The 20,619-nt window shown below is 46.0% G+C and overlaps 1 protein-coding gene across 6 annotated transcripts in view; it reads right to left on the bottom strand.

Moving 5' to 3' along the window:
- RNF213 (ring finger protein 213) overlaps window positions 1-20,619 on the bottom strand; it is a 48,662-nt gene that overhangs the window by 922 nt on the left and 27,121 nt on the right. For all 6 annotated transcript variants that reach the window (XM_048964725.1, XM_048964724.1, XM_048964723.1 and 3 more), the window contains 34 exons: window positions 20,179-20,258; window positions 19,210-19,357; window positions 18,720-18,855; window positions 18,115-18,303; window positions 17,530-17,669; window positions 17,012-17,166; window positions 16,353-16,565; window positions 15,799-15,980; window positions 14,888-15,008; window positions 14,692-14,792; window positions 14,255-14,434; window positions 13,528-13,691; window positions 13,343-13,445; window positions 12,524-12,638; window positions 11,824-12,034; window positions 10,672-10,862; window positions 10,305-10,433; window positions 9,417-9,527; window positions 8,949-9,194; window positions 7,956-8,037; window positions 7,593-7,627; window positions 7,161-7,255; window positions 6,255-6,414; window positions 5,802-5,976; window positions 4,903-4,997; window positions 4,489-4,740; window positions 3,775-3,907; window positions 3,040-3,123; window positions 2,515-2,695; window positions 2,183-2,384; window positions 1,890-1,973; window positions 1,392-1,589; window positions 500-589; window positions 207-385 (listed from right to left, as the gene is read on the bottom strand). In XM_048964725.1, coding sequence (XP_048820682.1) covers window positions 207-385; window positions 500-589; window positions 1,392-1,589; window positions 1,890-1,973; window positions 2,183-2,384; window positions 2,515-2,695; window positions 3,040-3,123; window positions 3,775-3,907; window positions 4,489-4,740; window positions 4,903-4,997; window positions 5,802-5,976; window positions 6,255-6,414; window positions 7,161-7,255; window positions 7,593-7,627; window positions 7,956-8,037; window positions 8,949-9,194; window positions 9,417-9,527; window positions 10,305-10,433; window positions 10,672-10,862; window positions 11,824-12,034; window positions 12,524-12,638; window positions 13,343-13,445; window positions 13,528-13,691; window positions 14,255-14,434; window positions 14,692-14,792; window positions 14,888-15,008; window positions 15,799-15,980; window positions 16,353-16,565; window positions 17,012-17,166; window positions 17,530-17,669; window positions 18,115-18,303; window positions 18,720-18,855; window positions 19,210-19,357; window positions 20,179-20,258 — 4,960 coding nt within the window. The remainder of the gene's footprint in view (window positions 1-206; window positions 386-499; window positions 590-1,391; window positions 1,590-1,889; window positions 1,974-2,182; window positions 2,385-2,514; window positions 2,696-3,039; window positions 3,124-3,774; window positions 3,908-4,488; window positions 4,741-4,902; window positions 4,998-5,801; window positions 5,977-6,254; window positions 6,415-7,160; window positions 7,256-7,592; window positions 7,628-7,955; window positions 8,038-8,948; window positions 9,195-9,416; window positions 9,528-10,304; window positions 10,434-10,671; window positions 10,863-11,823; window positions 12,035-12,523; window positions 12,639-13,342; window positions 13,446-13,527; window positions 13,692-14,254; window positions 14,435-14,691; window positions 14,793-14,887; window positions 15,009-15,798; window positions 15,981-16,352; window positions 16,566-17,011; window positions 17,167-17,529; window positions 17,670-18,114; window positions 18,304-18,719; window positions 18,856-19,209; window positions 19,358-20,178; window positions 20,259-20,619) is intronic.

The raw sequence follows: 20,619 nt of genomic DNA, 5'->3' as shown, positions 1-20,619 counted from the left end.
CCCCAAACAACCCATGTAAGAGGCAGAAACACACAGGGCAGCTTACAACTGCCCTGCACATTCTTAACAGCAACGCTCGCACTACGTGGCCAGCAGAGCAGCCATTTGCTAACAGAACTGTTTCCATCAAAGGCATTTTCATAGTGGCAGAGAAGCTTATGTTGTTACTAAGTGTGGGTTGTTTGGGGCTGCACAAATCCATTTACCCCCACGTGGGTCTGAATTCATCTGTAGATCTGACACGCTTCAGCTTCAGGATGATCATCTTATGGAGCTCCTGCAGGAAGGTTTCCAGCCTTGAGTGGACAAAGTAGGTGTTGAGGAGCTTGGCCATGTCTGGACTGAGATCAGCTTTGTATTCTGTACTGATGTCTTCAAAAGGATCCTAAAAATGCAATGAGAGAACAAATTAAAGAACCGAAACCCACGTACATCGAGCAACTTCATTTCAGAGGTGAGAGGACATTGGAGCAGTCACTGAGGACACAGCCCATCTTACCCTTCTGAGGCGCAGAAGCTGCTCAGATTTGTGGGTAGAAAGAAGGTGCCATAGGGCTATGATGTGCTTTAGGTGGCATCGTCTGAGGGCCTGAAAGAAAGTGGATGTGAGGGACGTGTTTAGGAGCTTGTTCTTCCTCCACATTTCCCCATGCAGGGCAAAACTTCAGAGGAGTACAAGCACAGGCAAGATGCCCACTAAGAAAGAAACCACACGAGAAGGCAGAGTAACACTGACCTGATCCAGGGAATGTGCCCCTGCCCACAGCACAGGGATCCAGACCATCCTTCAGGTCCCTTCCAACCCAAGCCATTCTGTGACTTAACGTCGCAAAGCCTCTATCACTTTCCCATTCTGTGTCATGTCACTGTCACAACGTAGTGCCTTTGCCCACCAGTCAAAAGAACCTTTTTACACATCAGTAGGAGGCAAAATCTTTCCCTTTCACCCTTTGAGAGGCAAAGGGCAAACCAATGTTGCTAAAAGCTGACTCGTGACTGAAATTCTTCCTTTTTCTCAGTTTAAACACTGCACAACTAATTATGCTGACATTCACCTAACTACTGCCCTTCCTGGTGGTGCTGGCAGCAAAGCACAGAGCTGCAGACAGGAGTCTGACCTTCTACACATCCTGCACTTGCAAGATGTTTTGCAAGAACCTGCTGAGTGTCATGAACCATTGGATGCTCCCACCTGGTAAACCCCAACTGCAGCAGAAGTGAAAATTGTTTTCTACCCTGCTGTCAAATATGGTGGGAAGAGAATCCTAACGTGTTCTAATTCAGCTTGAATTAGAAATTTTAATGAGCTCGGAGGTCAGACTGCCTGGATTTAGTATAAACCAGTACATATTTTTTCATCTAAGAACCTGAACTATGCTCTCAAGACTCACCTGCAATACATGAGGGTTTGTCTGATCACCCATCTGCAGAACATTTTCAATGTAGTCAGTCAGAAGCATTTCAGTGTTCTCTCCAGCCATGGCCAGAAATTCCAAGGCAATTTCAGTGACAGACAGAGCATCACAGACATCACTGTAAGATTGTAACTCCCCACTGATAGCATTCATCACAGAACTGGGAAGTGCACTCTGAAAACCATGACGTCAAAGCAGTGTTAGTTTAGAATCACTCCTTACTGCTGCTCAAGTTGCTGAAGTCCCAGACAAGGGACAGAACCCCAATTTAGGAAAGTGATAATGCCTAATATCATCTTTGCTTTGTAAATCCTAACTGATGAAAGACAACTACAGGCTGCACATTCAAGGCACGCCAACAGATTAGCGGGCAAGTCTGCAAAGCAGATGGGCAAAGCAAGCAAGGCAGGCCCACACTTCTTAGCATTTAAGGGGTCACACGCTTGCCCTGTTCCCTCCAGGGCAGAAACCCACCTGATGCAGACGCTGCTTATTCCTGATATCGTTAAATAGCTCCTCATAATTCTGATCATGTCTGTAAACGAGGGTGGGTATCCCCTGTCAACAGAGAAACCATTTGTTGTAGAGCTTTGTAACATCGCTAACCCTGCTACAGCATATGCCTTGCTGCAGCAAACTCTGCAGGGCTTCCAGCAACAGCCAGCACATCATCCGAGCCCTGCAGACAACTGCAGGCCAGGCAGCAGCTAGTTGCCTGCTAGCTGTTTTCTGGCTGCCTAGAAACACAGCCAGCTGCCTTGTCCTACCGTTAGGGTGATGAGCGGCTTCCCCTGCAAGAACTTGCTGATGACTTGCTGCTGGATCCTCTCCAGATCAATGTGCTGCAGTGTCTCCCCTCCCTTCTCCATGCTGTACTGGCAGTTGGATAAGATCAGGGGAATCAAGTCTCTCTCAACCTCATAACTGATCAAGTGAAGGTCAGCCACTTCCGATGGACTGACCAAGTACCTGGAGAAGAGGGGGGAAAAAAAATTGTCTCCATTTACAATGACATGCCTTTATGAAGCAGGGAAAGCAGATCGTGTGATGGCAGTTGATAAAACAGACCAAAAAGTGCTTAGCTGCCAGAGCAACGTACCGGTCATCTTCTTTGGTGTGTTTGTTCACCGAGTGGATGAAGTCATTTTGCAGGCTGATGAGGTAACTGACTAAGGCTGTGGAGCAGAGGCCCAGTCCCTGTCGACGTGGCAGAAGGACCTCAAGCTTGCTGTCCAGGGTCAGGTCAGCATCACAGTAGCCTTTAGGAAGTTTAAATTCCCCTGAAATAAAAAGCATTGAAAGCTCCTTGAGGTGGCCTGGAGCCCACAGTAAGCAGCTTCTCCTGAGCTGACACGTGGGAGAAAGGATGCAACGGGAGGAGAAACCAGCCCTCGTTCCATTGCCTGTAAGTGCTAAAGGAAGCAGGTTAGGGGAGAATATTACAAGCAGGAAAAAGCCTTCCATTGCATATTTTTTAACTTCTAATGACCAAGGTCAGTTTTATGGATGCATGTCAGCAACTGATGGGAGAAATCCACCAATGGTATTGGAGGACCCCTGTCTGACAGCAGGCACTCTCTCATTTCCACCCCTCAGAACAGTGCTGGGAAAGAAAAATACTCACCATTGGTATCCAGTGATGACCTCAGCTTGTTCCAAACTGACAGGAACACATCGACTCTCCTCTCCAACAGAACCCGCATCACATCTGGCAACACCAGAAACAGGAAACACCTTTTACTGGCAACGCCATGAAATCCAGTAATACGAGAGTTTTCAAAGCACCTCTGTTCAAACACATCAGAAGTGCCTAAATGCACATTGAACAGTTTCCTAATGTTATTAAATGGAGTCATTTGCTCTGTTTATGTTCTTCCATTATTGTGCTAAGTTGGCCCAGGCTACAAAACTCGGTTTGACCCTGCATGACCTTTAAGTCCTGTTCTATAAGTACTCAAGAACAGGAGGAGCTGTTGCACATAATTGCAATTATTGCACATAAGTGCAATTGATTTGTCACAAACTGTTTCTCCAGCATCAGAAAGGATGGACCTCTCTCATACATTTTAGGAGGGCCCTACTCCAGGGCATAGCTCCGAAATTCAGCATATCCACAGCTGCATCCCTACCCCTTGTAACCATCCTCCCCGTGCTTATAATTCTCTCAAAACCCACTTTATGGTTTTTAAAAGAGAAACCTCCAATATCAAGGCCTCCAGCTCATCCAAACAGGGGATGAAAGGAAAAGACTGCAAGTTTAACAGGAATTTTCACCTCCATTATCAGCTGGATTCTCCAGGCAATCATTCTAAAGCACTTTTCGTTTCACTAATTTACAGTTTGGGCAGCATCTTCTCACCTGAGAGGGGCTCACTGAGGAACTCTCTGATCGTGCAGCGTTTGGCATCAGAGGTGTTCTGAAACAGCCTCACCAGGTCTCTCTGAAGAGCCAGAATCTCCGGCAGATATTTTACCAGCCTCAGTTCTGCTTCCTAGAGGGGGAAACGTGACCCGTGAGTAAAGCTGTCCTTGGGCAAAAGGTGGTTCTGAATACTTTTACTGAATTACTTTTTAGACATTACAAAGAAGAAATATATATGTATATATTTTACATGTGCAGTTCAAGATTATCAAAGGTGACGATGAGGAAGACACTATAATCAAATGCTAGAACACTGCTCAAGTTTGATTTTGTATTCTCAATCAGTTCTGTGCAATTTTACTGTTCTTTTCCAGGTTGATTTTGCTGCTCGTGCTAGAGCAGAAATGCCTGGGCACCTGCTCAGGTTTTGCTGGATGTAGGATGCTGCCATTGGGTGTCCTCATACCCTCATGGGGAGCAAACCCAAAGAACATTCAGCATATCCTGGAATAAACTGGTGATGTTACGACTCCTTTGGAAAAGTAAAGAAATGCACAAAGGTTTCCTGCAACGGCCTACTTCATTTTTAATAAACAGGGCTTGGGAAGTGGGACCAGACAGAGCCAGAGGTCCCTTCCAACCTCAACCCTTCTGTGAATCTGTGGACAGATATCTGAACACTGTGGGGTCTCAGCCCTGCATCACATTCACCTTCTGCAGGAATTTCCACAGGAGTGGGACGGTGTCCTTGGCGTTCATTTGCTGGACCACATGGCCCAGGTTCTCCACTGAAATCCTCTTTCGGCTGCTCCACATCTTGGAGTGATGTATGTGGCTGTCCTTGGGCAGTTGGGACAGGAAGGTCACTGGGTCACCATAAACTATTTTCACTACTGGATTGGAAGAGATTCTCTCATCCTCTTGAATTTGCTCATTTAACTTCCGAAGTTTTTTATCCAAGTCCTGAATCAAAGAATGACGTTCTATCAGAATTGGCAGCTTTGTTTAAACTCCTGAATAGCTCAGGTTTAGGAATAGCTGAACGAAAAGGGTAACTCAAGTATTATAGCAGGTCAGATTTCTACAGAAGTGGCTACTGAAGTTTTTTTAAAACAAATTTCTCACCTCCAATTCAGGAATAACAACTGTGCTTGCAATAATTTCTTCCCATTTGTTTCTTTTCTCCTTGGTGGAAAGCACACCATCAAACTGAACCGGCCCTGTAAGGGAAATATTTAAGAGTTATGTTCAGAATGCTTCAGTTGCAGAAAGAGCTTAGATTCCCAAAGCTTCAGGATGTGACATCCTTGCAAGCCTGCATGATGAGCCAGGAGCAATTGGCCCTGGAAGCTAAATGAGCATCTCAGTCTAGCTGAGCATCATCCAGAACAGCACACAGCAATCTCAGGCTTTTAGGACTTCAGTCATTCATTCAAACGATGCAGCCATTTATACAAGTCATTCAGAATCCCAGAAAGGTTAAACAACTTGTTCAAGGTCAGACCAGGAGCAACGACAGAATAAAGAACAGAACTTGAATAATGGCCCGTGCTGTCACACACTGAAAATACGGCTGTTCCATATAAATCACCCTACAACAACGACTACATCAGCTTGAGCTCCAGATTCTACTGCTAGCCAGACTCTGCCATCCCTATTGCATCAACAGACTTCTTGGCAGTCATTTAAGGAGCAGCATACGATTATACACAGTACTGTGCTTTGGGCAGCACCTCAGCTTGTGAGCTGAGAACTCTGTCAATACATCATGAGGCTATTTATTCCACGATTCCTTTTCAGAACTACTTATCAAATCTTGCAAAACCCCTGCACTCAACCAAAACAGAAGTACACAGCTGAAGTTTCTTCACTCTCTGCAGCTGAGAAACAAGCCTCACGTTCCTGCATCTTCCTCATAAGCTACTGCCTGCTGGAAATGGTTCTTTACCAAAGAAGCAAATCAACTGCTGCCCTTAAAATGCCAACACAGCTTGCAGATGCGATATGGCTGATAGCTTCCTTACACTGCCCTGGGTGCTGGTCCTTCAGAAGGCTGCTTAGGACCAGATGAAGGATGTTGATAGTCTCATCCACACTCTTTCCCAAAATTCTCATCAGCTGTGCCAAATCCTCCTGGATGTGCTGCTGCAGGAAGGTCACCGAGTTGCGCACCGGTGGCTTGATCATGTTTCTCAGTGACTAAAGAGTGACAAAAAGGAGAGAATGAGTACAGCCAACACCACCCAGATCAAACACAAGAACTGCAGTCTTACCAGAAAGTCTCTACTCCACCAACTGAACAAAGGCAGGTATGCATGCATACGACTGCTCAATGAAACCAGCACCACTGCTAGGCAAGGAGGGGAGCGAGTTTGGGTCTTGTGCCTTGAAAGACTGCCCTTGTCACTAGGCAATGCGATGAAAAGGACCAGCATCACACAGATTTCACTGCATTTCATGCTCCCACTGGGAGATACCTGAGGATCTTTTGTGGCTCCCAGCAGCATCGTTAGATGTGTGAGCAAGCGGATCAGAACGAAGACAGCCGGGGTCATGGACCGATCGCACACTCCCTGTCCTCTTCTGTGCTCTGCATTTCCAAGTATGTGGCCAGTTTGAGTTCTGTCTTCAATATCCCTGTTGGAAAGCATATGTACAGTATTGCCTTGACAAGAGAACACATAAGGTTATCAATACCCAGCAACATCTTTCTGATCATGAGCTCTCTGAATGCCATAAAAAGTACCAATCAAGAGTGCTGCATGGGAATGAAGAATTTCAGTAAGCTTTGTATGCAAATAAGCCAGTTCCCTTAGCTTTGCTGCCTGATTTCTTTCTTGGACATCTCTTCTTGTTACATATTCTATGAAAGAGGCAATGCCCAGCCCAGCCCTGTGGGGCAGGATTAGCCAGCACCATGCAGGACAGGTGAAAAGCCACTACTGTCACACTTGGAGACCTTAAGGTTTTTATGCAAGGGCTGAAAGTGCAAATCCAGAAGAGGAGAAGGGAGCACAAGTTGTAGTTCCTGCAGTTTTAGCAGAAGTTCTACAGCCTTGATGAGCCATCTAACAAAATGTAGCTTTTTGCTCTATGTCACTATGGAACCACACAACATCCATCAGCTTGGACAAACAGAGTTGAAAAGCTTCAACTAAAAGCTTAACAAGCTCTTATTTTAATGTAGTTTTTGGAAATCCAGAGTTTCACCAGCATCCCTCATGGCTCAGCCATTCCACTTCCAAGAGGCCAACATGTGAGCTGGTAGGGAACCCCTTGTGCCACCTTTCAGGTGCAGCACGAGGCAATAACTTTTGTTCTGAAGGCACACCAGGCAATACAATACCATTCAGCACTGAGAAGGTGAATGAATCAAAGCCTACCTGAATTCTTCAAAGCCAGGCAGTGGGTTATGGTGAAGCCCTCCAACTTCTAAGCCACACTCAATACAACGGCCAATTTGCTGGGGTCTGCCACACTAGCAAAAAGCAAAAAAAAAAAAGAGAACACTGAATTCCACAGTAAGAGACAATGAAGCAAAAATCCAGACTGCAGCTGCTTATTTTGAAAACTGCTGTATACTGGACAGACAACCTCTGGCTGACTTATTTCCCAGGTTTATGGCACAGTCTGGGTTAGAGCCACTCTAAATTTTACATTACAGAGGCAAAATGGCTTTTTAGAGTGGCATTGCCAAAAGTTTATAGGATGAAATGCAGTACAACAGAACTTCAGCAGTAACTAAAACATGGAATTTATGCAATTTATTGTTGCAAATCTTATTTGTTTTTTCAATACCAATCTCAAACTCTTACCTCTCCTACAGTGCAGGGGTGGCCATTTGGACATACTGTGAAGAAAGAGGAAAAAGTAGAACAGTGTTAACAAAGCTATTTATGAAGATCCTGTTATTTCCTATCACGGGGACCATCACCTTAAAGCCAGAAATATGCTTCAAGGCCTAATGGAAAGCACTGACGTTCCCAAAGCCCAGAGAGTGAAAGACCCACGCTGAAACTGGAGGAAGCTTTTATTGCTTCTCTCCTTGAATAACATGGAAACCTGAAGAAAGACTCATGCTGAGAAGAAGAATATGTCTGTTCTCATATCAGGAATTGCTTTGTTAAAAACGAGGATTCTTCAGTTTCTTTCAAAGCCAGTCAGACAGAAGCACTTACTGTACATCTTCAGACCTTCCAGTCCTTGCCAGGCTCTCGCTTGAGCCACCAGATCTTCTGGCATCGTAGGCAGAAAAGAGTGCTAAAGAGGAAGAAAGGTGACAAATGAATATCTCAATTAATTCCTTACTGCAGCAGCTGCCCATTTGTTCTTTGTCCTCATTCCCCATCATGGCATCTAAAAGAAGAGGTAGTGCAGATGAAGGGCGTGATGCACGTGCATGGTTTCAAATGCTATCCTCAATGTTGTCAAGACTTGCACATGCACTCTCTAGAGTCATGACATCCTAAGATGTCTAGACATCTCTAGATGTCATGACTCTAGACATCCTAAACTCCTGGAGTGACCTCATGTACCCTGGTGTCTACTAGTGTGCTTCCTTACATCTGGAAAGCCAGAAGAAGCAGAGCAGCAGACCCTTCAGATCCTATAGTTCAATTATCCTCTAGAACACAGGTTTCCACGCTGCTATCAGCCAACTGCTTTCAGACTTGCTCAGACACCAGCACAAGTATTTGCCTGGAACTGCTCAGTCTGCAGAAGCACTTTGAAAAAGTGCCAGTCCAGAGCTCAGCGCTGTGTTCCTTAATGCCAACAACACTCAAACACCCATCAGAAATTCACAACTAAAACAACAAGCTGGTGTCTTCTGCTGCTATGATGATGTTACAGTGGGCCCAGCAGGTGCATCAAAGTACTACTGACGTGCTGATCATTAGTGATAGGACCAGAGGAAATGGTTTCAAGCTACAGCAGGGGAGATTCAGGCTGGACATGAGGAAGTATTACTTTTCAGAAAGGGTGGTCAGGCACTGGAATGGATGCCCAGGGAGGTGGTGGAGTCACCGACCCTGGGGGTGTTCAAGGAAAGGCTGGATGTTGTGTTGAGGGACGTGGTTTAGTGGGAGCTATTGGGAATAGGTGAACGGTTGGACTGGATGAGCTTTGAGGTCTTTTCCAACCTTGGTGATTCTATGATTCTATCTCTTTACCTGCATGATGTCTGGGGAGAATGCCAGATTCCTCAGTGGCTGCAGGATGGGGTTCTGTCCGCACAGCAAGACAGCCATAGTATGAACAGCCACCTCAATGAGTGCTCCGTTCTTGCTGAAGCTTTGAGGATCCACACTCAGAACAGAGGGCAGTGCATTCATCACAAGAGACATCGCAAAGTTCTGCAGGTTTGGAGGACTCAGGACTTTGGAGTTTTGGATGAACTCAGTCAGAGCACACGTTTGCTGAAAGCACATATTTAAAAGAAATAAAACCACCGTGATATTGTGAAAACTGAGCAGGATTAGCAGCTGCTTCTCATGCTGCATTTTCCCCCACTTTAAAAATAGTTTCCCTTTGCCCTGCCCAGGGCATAAGCCAGAACAAAAAGTTCCTCCACCAATGATTCATATCTCATTTATTGATGAAACATGTTTGTCACAAGCCCCCAAAGGGCAGCACCTTACCTGCTGTTTGGGATGAAAACTGGAGTCGCTGAATCCATACAGGGCAGTGACCTCTCTGTAAATAGCCAGGAGCATGTGGACAGATCGAACAGCTGGGGTGCTGCCAGAGGCCTGGAAAAGGTGAACTCATGATAGAGTGGAAAAGAGGTGAGCACTGTGATGGCTGAACATTTACAAGGGTTCAGTAGGTCTGCATTAAAGCTCTCCCCACATATGAAGGGACGATGCAGAAATTGCTGTCCAAGCCACAGGAAGAGCAATCTGAGCCTTCAAGCTGATTTGATGTCAGAAACTTCAGTATTTTATTCTCATCTAGCTGGAATTGTGATCTCACAGTGCAGCACGTAAAGTTTCCCTGCCTTCAAACCAAATCAATACACAAGCGATGGAAAATACCACCACCAGTGAATGCACTGGGTGATATGGAGAAATTCCAGTGGGCACCTTTTGTCGAACGTCCTGAGCACTTTCATATACAAAATGTGGATTGGAAAAAGGTTACAATTGCACTGAAACCACTTGGTTGATTTTACGTGGCAAGGCACAAAGATAGGCATAAAGCTTCTCTGACTGCCTGCCTCCTCTCCTGGCAGTTGGCTACAAAGTGCAAGCAGCATCACTGTAAGTCAAACTGCTGTATTTATTAGAGGGGAAGAAAAGCAAGGATGAAGTGACCAACAGAATTTCAGTGTTACAGATACCAGAACACATGATAAAAAAGAAGTAAATGTTTGCATCTCTGCCAGGATAAGCCATGGCAACTTCCACAAGTAAAGGCAACCCAGGCATCTCCACTGCAAAGAGACACTGCCAACACCAACATATAAAGCTTCAATGCTGGTTATCCGGAAACCACGAGAGGGTTGTGGTGAGCAGAACATGCCATACCTTCTCGGCCTCTAATAGATCCACAGGCTTGCACTCTATCATGGCTCTCCCCACAGCATCACGCAGGTCTTTGTAGCCCTTGCCACACGCCAGGTAACGATCGATGTGGTTAGACTGACTGCTCTGTACCTGCAAAGGGAAAAGCCCACAGTGAGCACTGTGGATGGCATTGGACAAGGCAGAACCTGCTCTTTGCAGGAAGCATTTCTCCCAATAGATGCAGCCTTTCAGCCCTCACAAAGAGGCAGCACACGGTACGGCAACCCAAACAGATCTCCCACTGCGGCAAGTTCCCCAAAACCAGGCAGCATTAGAACCAACTGAGGACCAACAGGAGGGAGCCATCTCCAAACAGACCATTCTTTACCTGTTGCAGAATTTCCTCTGGGAACACCCAGTTGAACCGTGCCTCCATTACAAGCTTCTGAGCAAATTCCATCCCGTACAGATGAGCAGTTTTCCGGACCAGGTAAACACGGTGCCAGTCATTCTTGCTGAGGTCACAGAACACCTTCACGTTTTCCAGGTAACGTTTCTTCTCCTCCACCTGGCCTTGTTCTGGCGGAGGAAAAGCAAGAAATTCATCCTACCTTGGAAAAAAAGAAATACATCCTACCTTGCTGATTATCTAGAGTGTTCCCTCAAGCCAACTCTGGCCTACAACCCATTCCTGACACTGATGATGTTATTTCCAAAGTGTTCTAAGATTACATGGAAATCTGCTCTACGTTTCCCATGGGACACAGGCTCCAAACATTTTCAGAACCAGGACTTAAATACATGAAAAAGTTTTCCTGTGACTCCTACCAAAACTTCACCTGGACAAGCTCAGGAGTGTTCCTGTATTCTACTGCTCTCCTCCAGCACTAAGGAACTGGTATTAATTCTCAGAGCACTTCCATTTTTCTTAGTATTTCCATCAGCTCAACTACCAAGGTGATGGAGCGCCCTAAGAACAGCTTCCTGCATACATTCCACTGGCCTGACATCCTCAGTGCAAGAGCTGGAGTCTGAAATCCCTCTGAAGTCGTTGCTTTGATGCTTCACTGACTGCGTTAGCTTCTCTTAGCAGCTCAACACCTTCTTTTAAGGTTTGTTTTTTTGGAAGTACCTCTTCCTCCTTTTCAGATGCCCACTAAACCTTACAGTCTCAATGTATCTAAAGCATCACTTATGCTTCATTCATCCACTTAATGAAGTTTCATTTACTTGGTCCTAAATGAAGTTGCACTGTTAACATCCAGGGCATAGAATCTTTCTCAAAGTCAGGACTGCTATGCAGCTATGCTCTAAGGGCCATTGGCACAGCCTTACCAGAGCACTTCTAACACTTGCTGAAGAGGACAATACTGATTGGCACTCCTAATGAAAGGGAAAATTGCTGAAGCACTCTGTCTCAGCTGGACATCAGCACATATTCCAGCACAGCAGCATGAGCACTGACTGTGCCCAGCTCACCTCCCACGGTGACTTTACATTGTCTACAACATTTCCATTTGATAGCACAATAATTACTTACCTGTGAGCTCATACAAGTCATAGAGCAGCTCTGCAGCCTTAGTCAGGTACAAGCGAACTTTGGCTACTGCCTGCAGGTATTCCACAGATGATTCCTGAGGAGCTCCTTGCTTCCTCCTTGGGAGGTAGTTTTCTGGGAAGCCTCTGTCACCAAGCAGAGAGTCAACACACTCACATCCAAGGCTGCTTTCAAACTTGTCACACATAGAATCCTAAAGATGAAGCAGAACATTGCGTGAGTGCCAGAACCACTTGACTCCAATACCCCATGCATTGGTGCTGTATGCCTCCAGTGCTCCCTTGCCAAAAAGCTTCCACGTTCTTTGCGACTCCCTCCACTCAGCTGCCATCAGCTCCTTCCTGGGATCCTTCTGGTACTTATCCAAAACTACTGCACCACCAAACACTTCTTCAGCAACACACCCAAGCTCTCCTGTATTTCCCACATGTGCAGCTGAGCACGAGAGCTAAAAGCACGCTGACTGAGCACGATCATGTTGAAACACACAGCATATGTTCCAAGAGCTCTACCTTTCCCTTCACAAGAACATACATTCTTGTGTGAGGCGCCCAAGGGAAAGAAGCATTTATGAAACACAGCAAAAACAAACCTTGGGAAGCATAGCTATGTACTGGAGAGCAGGTTCTGAGCAAGTGGACCTAAACTCCCCCCTGTACCTGCTCTGTTGCCAAAGTCTTACCTCCAAGCAGTTGACAAAAAGTAAGTAGAGCTCTTTTTTATCTCTTTTGTCCAGGATGTGGCTGCACTCAACCCGGGACAGGTAATCTTGCACATCATTTTTCACTTCACTGAAGCTGTTGGAGAGAGAAACACTCCCTTATCACAGCTGCAACGCTGGTGGCTGCTAATTCTGTTCTAAATTGTGATCAAACTACCAGCTAAGGGCACAGACAGGCAGAGATCACTTTGGAAGTGATGGAAGAGCAGCTGTGCTGGCTTCTACCAGATAACATCCAGTTCTTTCCTCCAAGCTGGGTTTGTATCAAAGATGACAAATAAGGATTTCCAGGGCGTAAATCACCTGCTCTATTTTAGGAATCTGAATTAGGAAACAATCACACCAGAGAAACAGCTCTTTGTATGTACTGACTGCAAAGGGAAGGTGGAGGAACTTCTGTGAAAGGAGAGTTCTGTGTAAGCATACAAAAGATTGTTGTCCTTGATTGCCTGTGGATCAGGAGTGCTGCTTTGCTGATCTGAAAAGCCATCAGCTATCTCCAAGGCTGCCTGAGCCATCCACACCCAGCACAGCTTTATGTTAAGAACAAACAGGTACGTGTTGGCACAGACTGATCAGACACATCACACAAGGCACGTGCAGGTCAGCCCACCTGCAAGACTGATGCAAAGGTGCAGGATGAATTTCACCTGTCATAGTACAAATTCAACAAGCAGTAGGGAAGCAAGGAGAAGAAATGCTGGTTTGATGATGCCATGGAAAAAGGTGAACCACCACCTCCTTCCTGCAGTGTAACATCCAATAACTGACTCTGCTCACCTGTACTTCAAGAGAAGCTTCAGCATTACTGAGCGGATAACAGGAGTTTTATCCACTTCCTCATCAAATGGGGACAGAAGTTTGGTGTAAGCAGCAGGGCGATCTGTGGCAATACAGAAGGGATGGGCAGGTGAGAAAAGCTGCCAGGAGAATCGGCTCCATGAAGCTCTGGGAAGGGAGCTCACCTGAATCTTCCAGGAAGCTCCTGTACACAAAGAGCAGATTGAGGAGCTCTTGGATCACTGCTGTGTCAGGGGGCTCATTGTCCTTAAAACACATGGTGGTAACCACGTCTATGAAGAAGTTATTGCACCTCTGTCGGAACAGGGCGTTTTTTGCTATGGCAGCACTAGGTAGAGAGTGAAAAGCATTAGGAAAACGTTCAAATACAGAACCAGCTAAATAACAGATGAAGCAAAGCAGACACAGGCAGAACTCAAAGTGATGCTATTTCCCAGCTTTCCAAAAGGCTGGATTTACGCAATGCTTCGATAGCATCCAAGTGAAAAGGCCACATCAAATTGCCATTTGATCTTAGCTGTCAAAGCGGTGGCAGATACATGCACTGTGAGCTTTTTGCTACGCTATCACAAAGCAGTCTGAGGTGATGAGCAGCTCCCTTGTCCAGTTCAGCCACAGAGAGGGCCTTGCAGCCTTCTGAGCGCTGCCTCAGCCCTCAGCTTGCAGGGTTTTGCAATGAGTCTCATCACATGGGCCAAAGGCAACTTCTCTCCTCTTTTGAAACAATGAAGGGGAAATGGATCGAATCTATTCCAGGATGAGGAAGAGCTGAGCAGAGCTTCCTCCTCTACCCTTTGTGCATGAGTTGACGACCTCACAGCTGCAAATCAGAATTTCCTTACACAACCAGCCCCACTGCAATGCTGACACCCCTTGCACAGGAAGGAGTACCTGAGCTCCTTGTTAACAGTTAAATTATCATCTTCAACAGCAACTCTGCATAACGGACAATGCATGTGTGCTGGAATTAGCCATGATCTGATGCACTTCTCACAAAAGGCATGGCTGCAACACAGCTCGACTGGATCCTTGAGCTCTCCGTGGCAGATGGAACACGGCTTCAACTCGTACCTGTAATTCAGGAACAGCAATGAACATGATTGCTTCAATGCTACCTTACCAAGAAAGTCTTGAATGAGACGTTCATCTACAACTAGAATCAGAGAAGACATTTTAAGACCTGTTGGCTAATTCACTCAGCCCAGGGTGCAGAATAAAATAGAATATACTGCTCTCCATCTGGTTTTCAGTACACTGAATGCAATGCTTTTTATGTTCACATAGGCAAAATTTCTCCTAGATTGTGCAGATTGTCTCAGCATCACTACCTGTAGAGCCTGCTGCTGATTTCCTCCTTGCATTTGCACAGTACTTTGATCACTGCAACGAAAGTCGGATGAGTCTTCATGTCTGAACCTTCCTCAAAATGCTGCAGAAGAAAGGAGCAATGCTAAGTGGCTCAGCTCTGCTAACACAGCCAGCAGAAGCAAACAGGAAAGAGGTAAAAATCACATCCCAGCTTACCTTGGCAAGAAGCAAAGTATGATTTTTCACTAATTTCTCAACCTCTGGCATCAAAGCACTAGTACCAAGCAATACATGTTCTACAAATAGAGACATGCAGAAAACACGGTTCCAGCAGGTTCTGTGGGAAGGAAAGCATGATTTCAGAAGTACAGTTAGGAGCTCAGAGCTGACATGGCTGTGTGATGAGTATGAAAGGCAGAACAGCATCAGGTCAATCTAATGATCTGCTTCTCATGCTCACCACTACAGCTCTTCTTACAGTTCTCATGCAGCTTCTTAGATTTGCCCTTTGATTATCTGCCCCTGAACCAAAGCCTGGCTTTCTGTCAAGGACAAAACACACAGCAGTACGCAGCGAGTTGATGGCATGGGAGCCTGTCCTGCAGACAGCACTGCAGCACAGCAAAGACCACAACAAACATCTTATCTGTTTCTGTTAGAATGGGAAGTAACTTATAAAAAGAAAAAAAAAAAAATCACCATGAGCCAAGTGTTTTTTTTTTCTTTTTGGTTAAACTAAACAAGGTCTGCAAGATACCAGTGTAGCTCCCTTGGTCTGAATTGAGAGAGATAAATCTCCTGTCCCAGATGCAGCAAAGTTTCCCCATCTCTGCCTTTACAAGAATGAAGTAAAGCAGGAAAACGTTGCTGATGAACATCAAACTAACAAGCTTTGAATCAGCCTTGAATGCAGCTGGAATGCACTGGATAACATTGCTAGACTGCAGGGGAGCGTCTGTGGAAGGAAAGAAAGGAAAAACAACCTGGCAACTGATAACAACCCTCAGAGTTGGAACCTGGGAAGGTATACAGAGTTCTCACAGAGAAAAGCAGCACCCAAACAGCTTTCAGTCTATACTAACAGCAAGGCAAAAGATCAAGACTGTGAGCAGATCCGTGGTACGTACTTGAGTTGCTGCAGCAGCCGATGGCACCAAATATCACTTCTCTGCAAGAACTTGTCTTTACAGATAAATTCAATTGGCATTTGAAGATTCTTCACTCTCTGCAGCCAGATCTCTGGTTGAGCTGTCTCCATTTGGTTCTCCAGCTCTTCAGCACACACAATTGCAGCTAAGATGTCTAAAACCTATTTGCACACACAGTGTAAGCATAATGCAGCAGTAGCATTTCAGAATTATCTGGGAGCCCAAGGCTCATAATCTGCTCTGCTATGTAGCACTGAATAACTCCTTACTTGATGATCTTAAGCCCTAGGGTTCCCATGCTCATGGCTCAGATCATTAGCACACCCTACTAATTAACACAAAAGCGTGGCAGCCTAATTTCAGCTCTACTAGCAAGGCTGCTAACAGCTGCCTACTCCTAACAAAGAGAATTCTGTCTGAGTTCATGCTTCCCACTTCAGCTGAAATCAAAAGGACGCTGGACACAAACTAAGTCAATGAAGACAGCCCTCTGCAAGGGCTGAGGATCACAAAATGTCTGGTGATGACTATACCATGTTGGGATGGGACATTCCTTCTTCTTTCAGGTTAAGAAGAGAGTCGACCACTCTGGGGTGTACAGCCAGGATCCTAGAGAAGTTCTGCAGGCGGCTCTTGAACTGATTGTAGCCCAGGTGGACCCAAGGCAGGCATGGCACTGCCTCCTGTCTGCTGGGAGAAGCTGCCTTCCATTCCTCGATGCAGGAGAGGAAAGCAAGTTGCAGACACTGAAGAGTTGGGAAGAAAAAAGTTGAATCAAATTAAAATTTACCAAAAAAAAATTAATATTATAATTTATTTTGTACTAAAATACAAACATTGTCTTAAAAAAATGGTTTGCATTTTTCCTATTGGTGGCTCCTAAGGTAAGCACTCAGTAATTCCAGCAGCTATTCAGAATCCAACATCTGCTTTGGGGACAGCTCATCACTCATCTGAGGGGAGAACTGGGTCTGAAAAGGCAACATCCATTCAAAGCCAGGCTGGATGTGGCTCTGGGCAGTCTGGTCTGATGGTTGGCGACCCTGCACATAGCGGGGGGGTGAAACCAGATGATCATTGTGCTCCTTTTCAACCCAGGCCATTCTATGACATTGATAGTGAAGGGCCCGTCCACAGGCATCATGCCCTTCTCTTCAGCCAAGGGGTTCCCAGCTCCTCTCCACACACTGACCTGCAGCTCCTCTGCGGAGGAGACACCGATGGTCAGGACAATGAAGTCAGTGACGTAGCACTGGAAGAGCTCCAGCCTTTCTCCTTCAGTCAGAGCAGAGATAAATTCCCCCAGTGCAGTTTTCTGGAATATATCCACGAAGTTCCCTGCTTGGTCTGGAAAACAAGAGTGCAGAGAAAAGCTCTGCATGTCAGGAGGAAGCTGGGTTTGGCACAGCTTCTGCCTGGACACCTATCAGTCACTGGGGCACAAAGCACTCCTCTCATTCAGAGTGCTAACAAGGAATTTGAGGCCAAGCATCACTGCCATATTTACTGAATCTTAACATCAACCCTTGGTATTTCCACAGCATTCAGGACATGGGACAAATACTGGGAAGCAGAGTTCTGCTGGCTTGTATGAGTATAGAGGGGCTGAAAGCGATCCCAGGGTGGTGGGGGGGTCGAGGCATGGTAGCAATGCACTGGAGTTCACAGGGCAGATGGATGGAGCATCACAAGCTCAAGCCAGGTGCTCACCTTCAGTATTTTGGATGTACTGAGCTTTCAACCACATCTCATCCAAATACTCCTTTATCCTCCAGCTGAAGGGCATCTTATTCCCAGCATCAGCAGAAACCATCATGCTGTTCTGCACCAGAATTATCTCTGTTTGAGAGCTAGGAGATTAAAAGATCTTTAGTATAGCAGGCTTTCGCTTGAGAAGCACATTCAGACAGAGACAGTAAGATCCAGAAAGAAAGCAGCCCTACAAGGAGAAAAGAATTGAAGGACTCATGAATAGAACTCCTTGTGCCAGTTATACAGCATTAGGACCTATTCAAGAGAGTTCTCTAAGCGAAAAGACTTAGTGGCACAACACACAGGCTTCAAGGGATGAGTAAGAAGTGTGAGCAAGCCAAGAACCACAGAGCAAAGCCCAGGAGTGACTGGGATAAGGCAGAAAGAAAAAGAGACTTCTGCAGTCAAAGACCTTCCCCACTGCCTTTGGCACAGCACTGGGAGCAACCAACAGTGTTAATCTCCCATGTGGATTTAGAGACAGTGTGGGACTGCTGTCAGTGCTGCCAGCCAAGCCCTCCTGCTGCTCCCTCCAGGGCTCACCTGTTTTTACCCCCACCAGAAGGGACAGTCAGGAGCTTTGTGTCACTGAAGATGAACATCCACAGCTTTGTCACCCACTCAGGTGCTGGCCTGGCCAACAGCTCCAGATTGCCATTTCTGTCTATGACAGCAATTAGGAGAGCCAGGAATTCAGTGACGGCTTTTTGAACTCGCTTCCACAAGGTGTGCCTTGGGGGGAAGAAAGAGACCAAGAAACCCAGAGGGAACGTGAATAACAGCATCAGCAAATCAGGAGTGGTCGTCCTAAAAGCCTGCGGGCATTTGTCTGTGAGAGCCCTAATCCTATCTTTAAAAGAGGAAGGAAAAAAACACGAGGGAAGAAAACCCCACATTTCTTATTTGTGACTCTGTGATCCTACTGATCTGCTAAGAGCCCCCCGTGCACTCAAGCTCTCCTGTTCCAGCACAGCCCATTCAGCTGCAAGCTGCCTTCTGCTTAGGGGTTGGGAAGGCAAAACTGCCTTCAGAGAAATTCCAGCACAGCCTGGAGGGGACACTGCAAATATTCAGCTTACACAGAACTGCTGCCCCTGCTCCACCACTGCCATTCGGTGCAGGCTATGAGATACTGCTGCTGTCCTTACCTGAAGGTTCCAGCCTCCTGCAGGGCACCGAGGTTGGAAGCTGCTCGAAGCACCCAGTTCTTGGGCTGAAAGGAATTTTCTTCTTGCTTTTTCAAAAGGCTGGAGAGACGAGCCCTTGTCGTCTTCAGGAAGGAGGCTGGAAAACAAGAAGTTATTTGTACTTCCTCTCCTATTGGCCTTGGATCAAAACACAAATATCACAGCAAGCACAGTATTTTATATTTGCTTCAGTAATCAATCAATGGGGAGCAACCAGCCACCAGATATAGCACAGAGTAAGCCAGGAGCCAGAAGTCCAGGCAAAGTCCTGCAAGCACACAAGTAGCGAGGCTGGAGCACACACACTCAGGAGCCAGCCTAGGAGTTCTACCTTTCCTACACTACAGTGAAAGCCACCAACCTTTAGGTCCCCAGTGAGTTAACCTGCATGTTTTGGTGGCTCCCCGGATGCTGAGGGACACTACCAGCTGCACTACAGAGGAGTTCATACCTTTCAAACCATTCTCTTTGGATAGGAGGCTGAGGAGAATCTCAATTCGCTTTCTGCTTCGGCTCAGATTCTCATTTTGGTCCCGCAGCATTCCCACAGCACTCTGCACGCAGCTCCTCAGCAGCACAACGATGTCCAGCACTTCACCCTTCCAGCAGCAGAGACAAAAAAGCTCATTATTTGGTTTCACTCCCTTGGCCCAAGTACATCCATCTTATTATGGATTATGTTGCTCTCTAGAGAGTCCGTGTCATTTGCTTCCCATAACGCAGTTCTGTTATCCCTGGTGACAAATTTAAGCACTCTTTTTCCATCCAAGCATACACTGTGATTTCTGCAACCTTTTAAACTGGCGTGTAAAATAGCATTTCTGTGAAAATACAGTTCCTGCAGGGGAAAGCAGTTCACAAATGAAAGTGGAACCGATCAACCCGACTGGGCTGGGGGTTGATGTACCCTCCTTGGAAGACCCTTAGGCATCAGAAGGGCAAAAGCCACATACGGTTACACCCTGACAGTGGGCATCCTCTGGAATCACACTGCCTGAGGAGCACGAGCCACTCTTAACATGGCTGCTGCAAAGTCTGCAGCCAACTCCAGCACAGTTTCCAATAACAGAAGGCAACGACACTTGGAATGGAAGGCTCAGAACCATAGTCCTCAGGTTCCAGGTCCATAAAACAACAGCAGCTTTAAATACAGGGATGGTATTCCTAATTCTTGAAAACAAACGAAGAAACAAGTAAGGAATTATGGAGTCCTGCCATTCATTTGCTTTTTTTAGTGATGCTAGTTTTCACCAGGCAGCAGAGGGGGACATTTTCTCTCCCCCACATTTCTCAATGTAAATAAATAAGAAATGGATTTCAAGTGACCATGAATGCAAAGGGAACATTGCATCTGTGGGTTACAAAAGAGCAGAGAGCTGCACTGATAGCTGAGGAGCAAACAAATACATCCCACACTGACCTCACAGTGCTCTGCTGCTGGCACTGATGTTTCAGCCTCCCCCTCTCTCTCCTCCTCCTCTTCTCCGTTTACAGGTGGATCTGCATCCAAAGTGTAGAATTTTTGTTAGAAAACAACAGGACGCTGCTGCATCCATCACATAAGAGTTTATTTAGTGACTGTATCTGAGAGCAGTGGGACATCTGTCAGATCCATCATTGCTTGCACAAATAGCTGAGCTCCATCTCTCTAAATGCACTTTCAGCTGCTGGGGCTGTCAAGCTTTATGCAGCAAGAACCAATAAAAAAGGTGATGATGCTAAATTAATGCACTAAGCTGCACCAGAGCCCTCACAGCTGTATTCTGCCTCTTGTAAGGCCAAATAGCAAAAGGAAAAAGAATCCAAGAAAAAACTAAGCAAGAAAGAAAATCTTCCTATGGGTTTAAATGAACAGATTTAC

Source organism: Lagopus muta, chromosome 18 (genome assembly GCF_023343835.1).
Source record: "Lagopus muta isolate bLagMut1 chromosome 18, bLagMut1 primary, whole genome shotgun sequence".
In the NCBI taxonomy this organism is placed as follows: domain Eukaryota; kingdom Metazoa; phylum Chordata; class Aves; order Galliformes; family Phasianidae; genus Lagopus; species Lagopus muta.
Note: the sequence above shows the minus strand (reverse complement) of the source record. Positions and strands in the feature narration are given on the sequence as shown.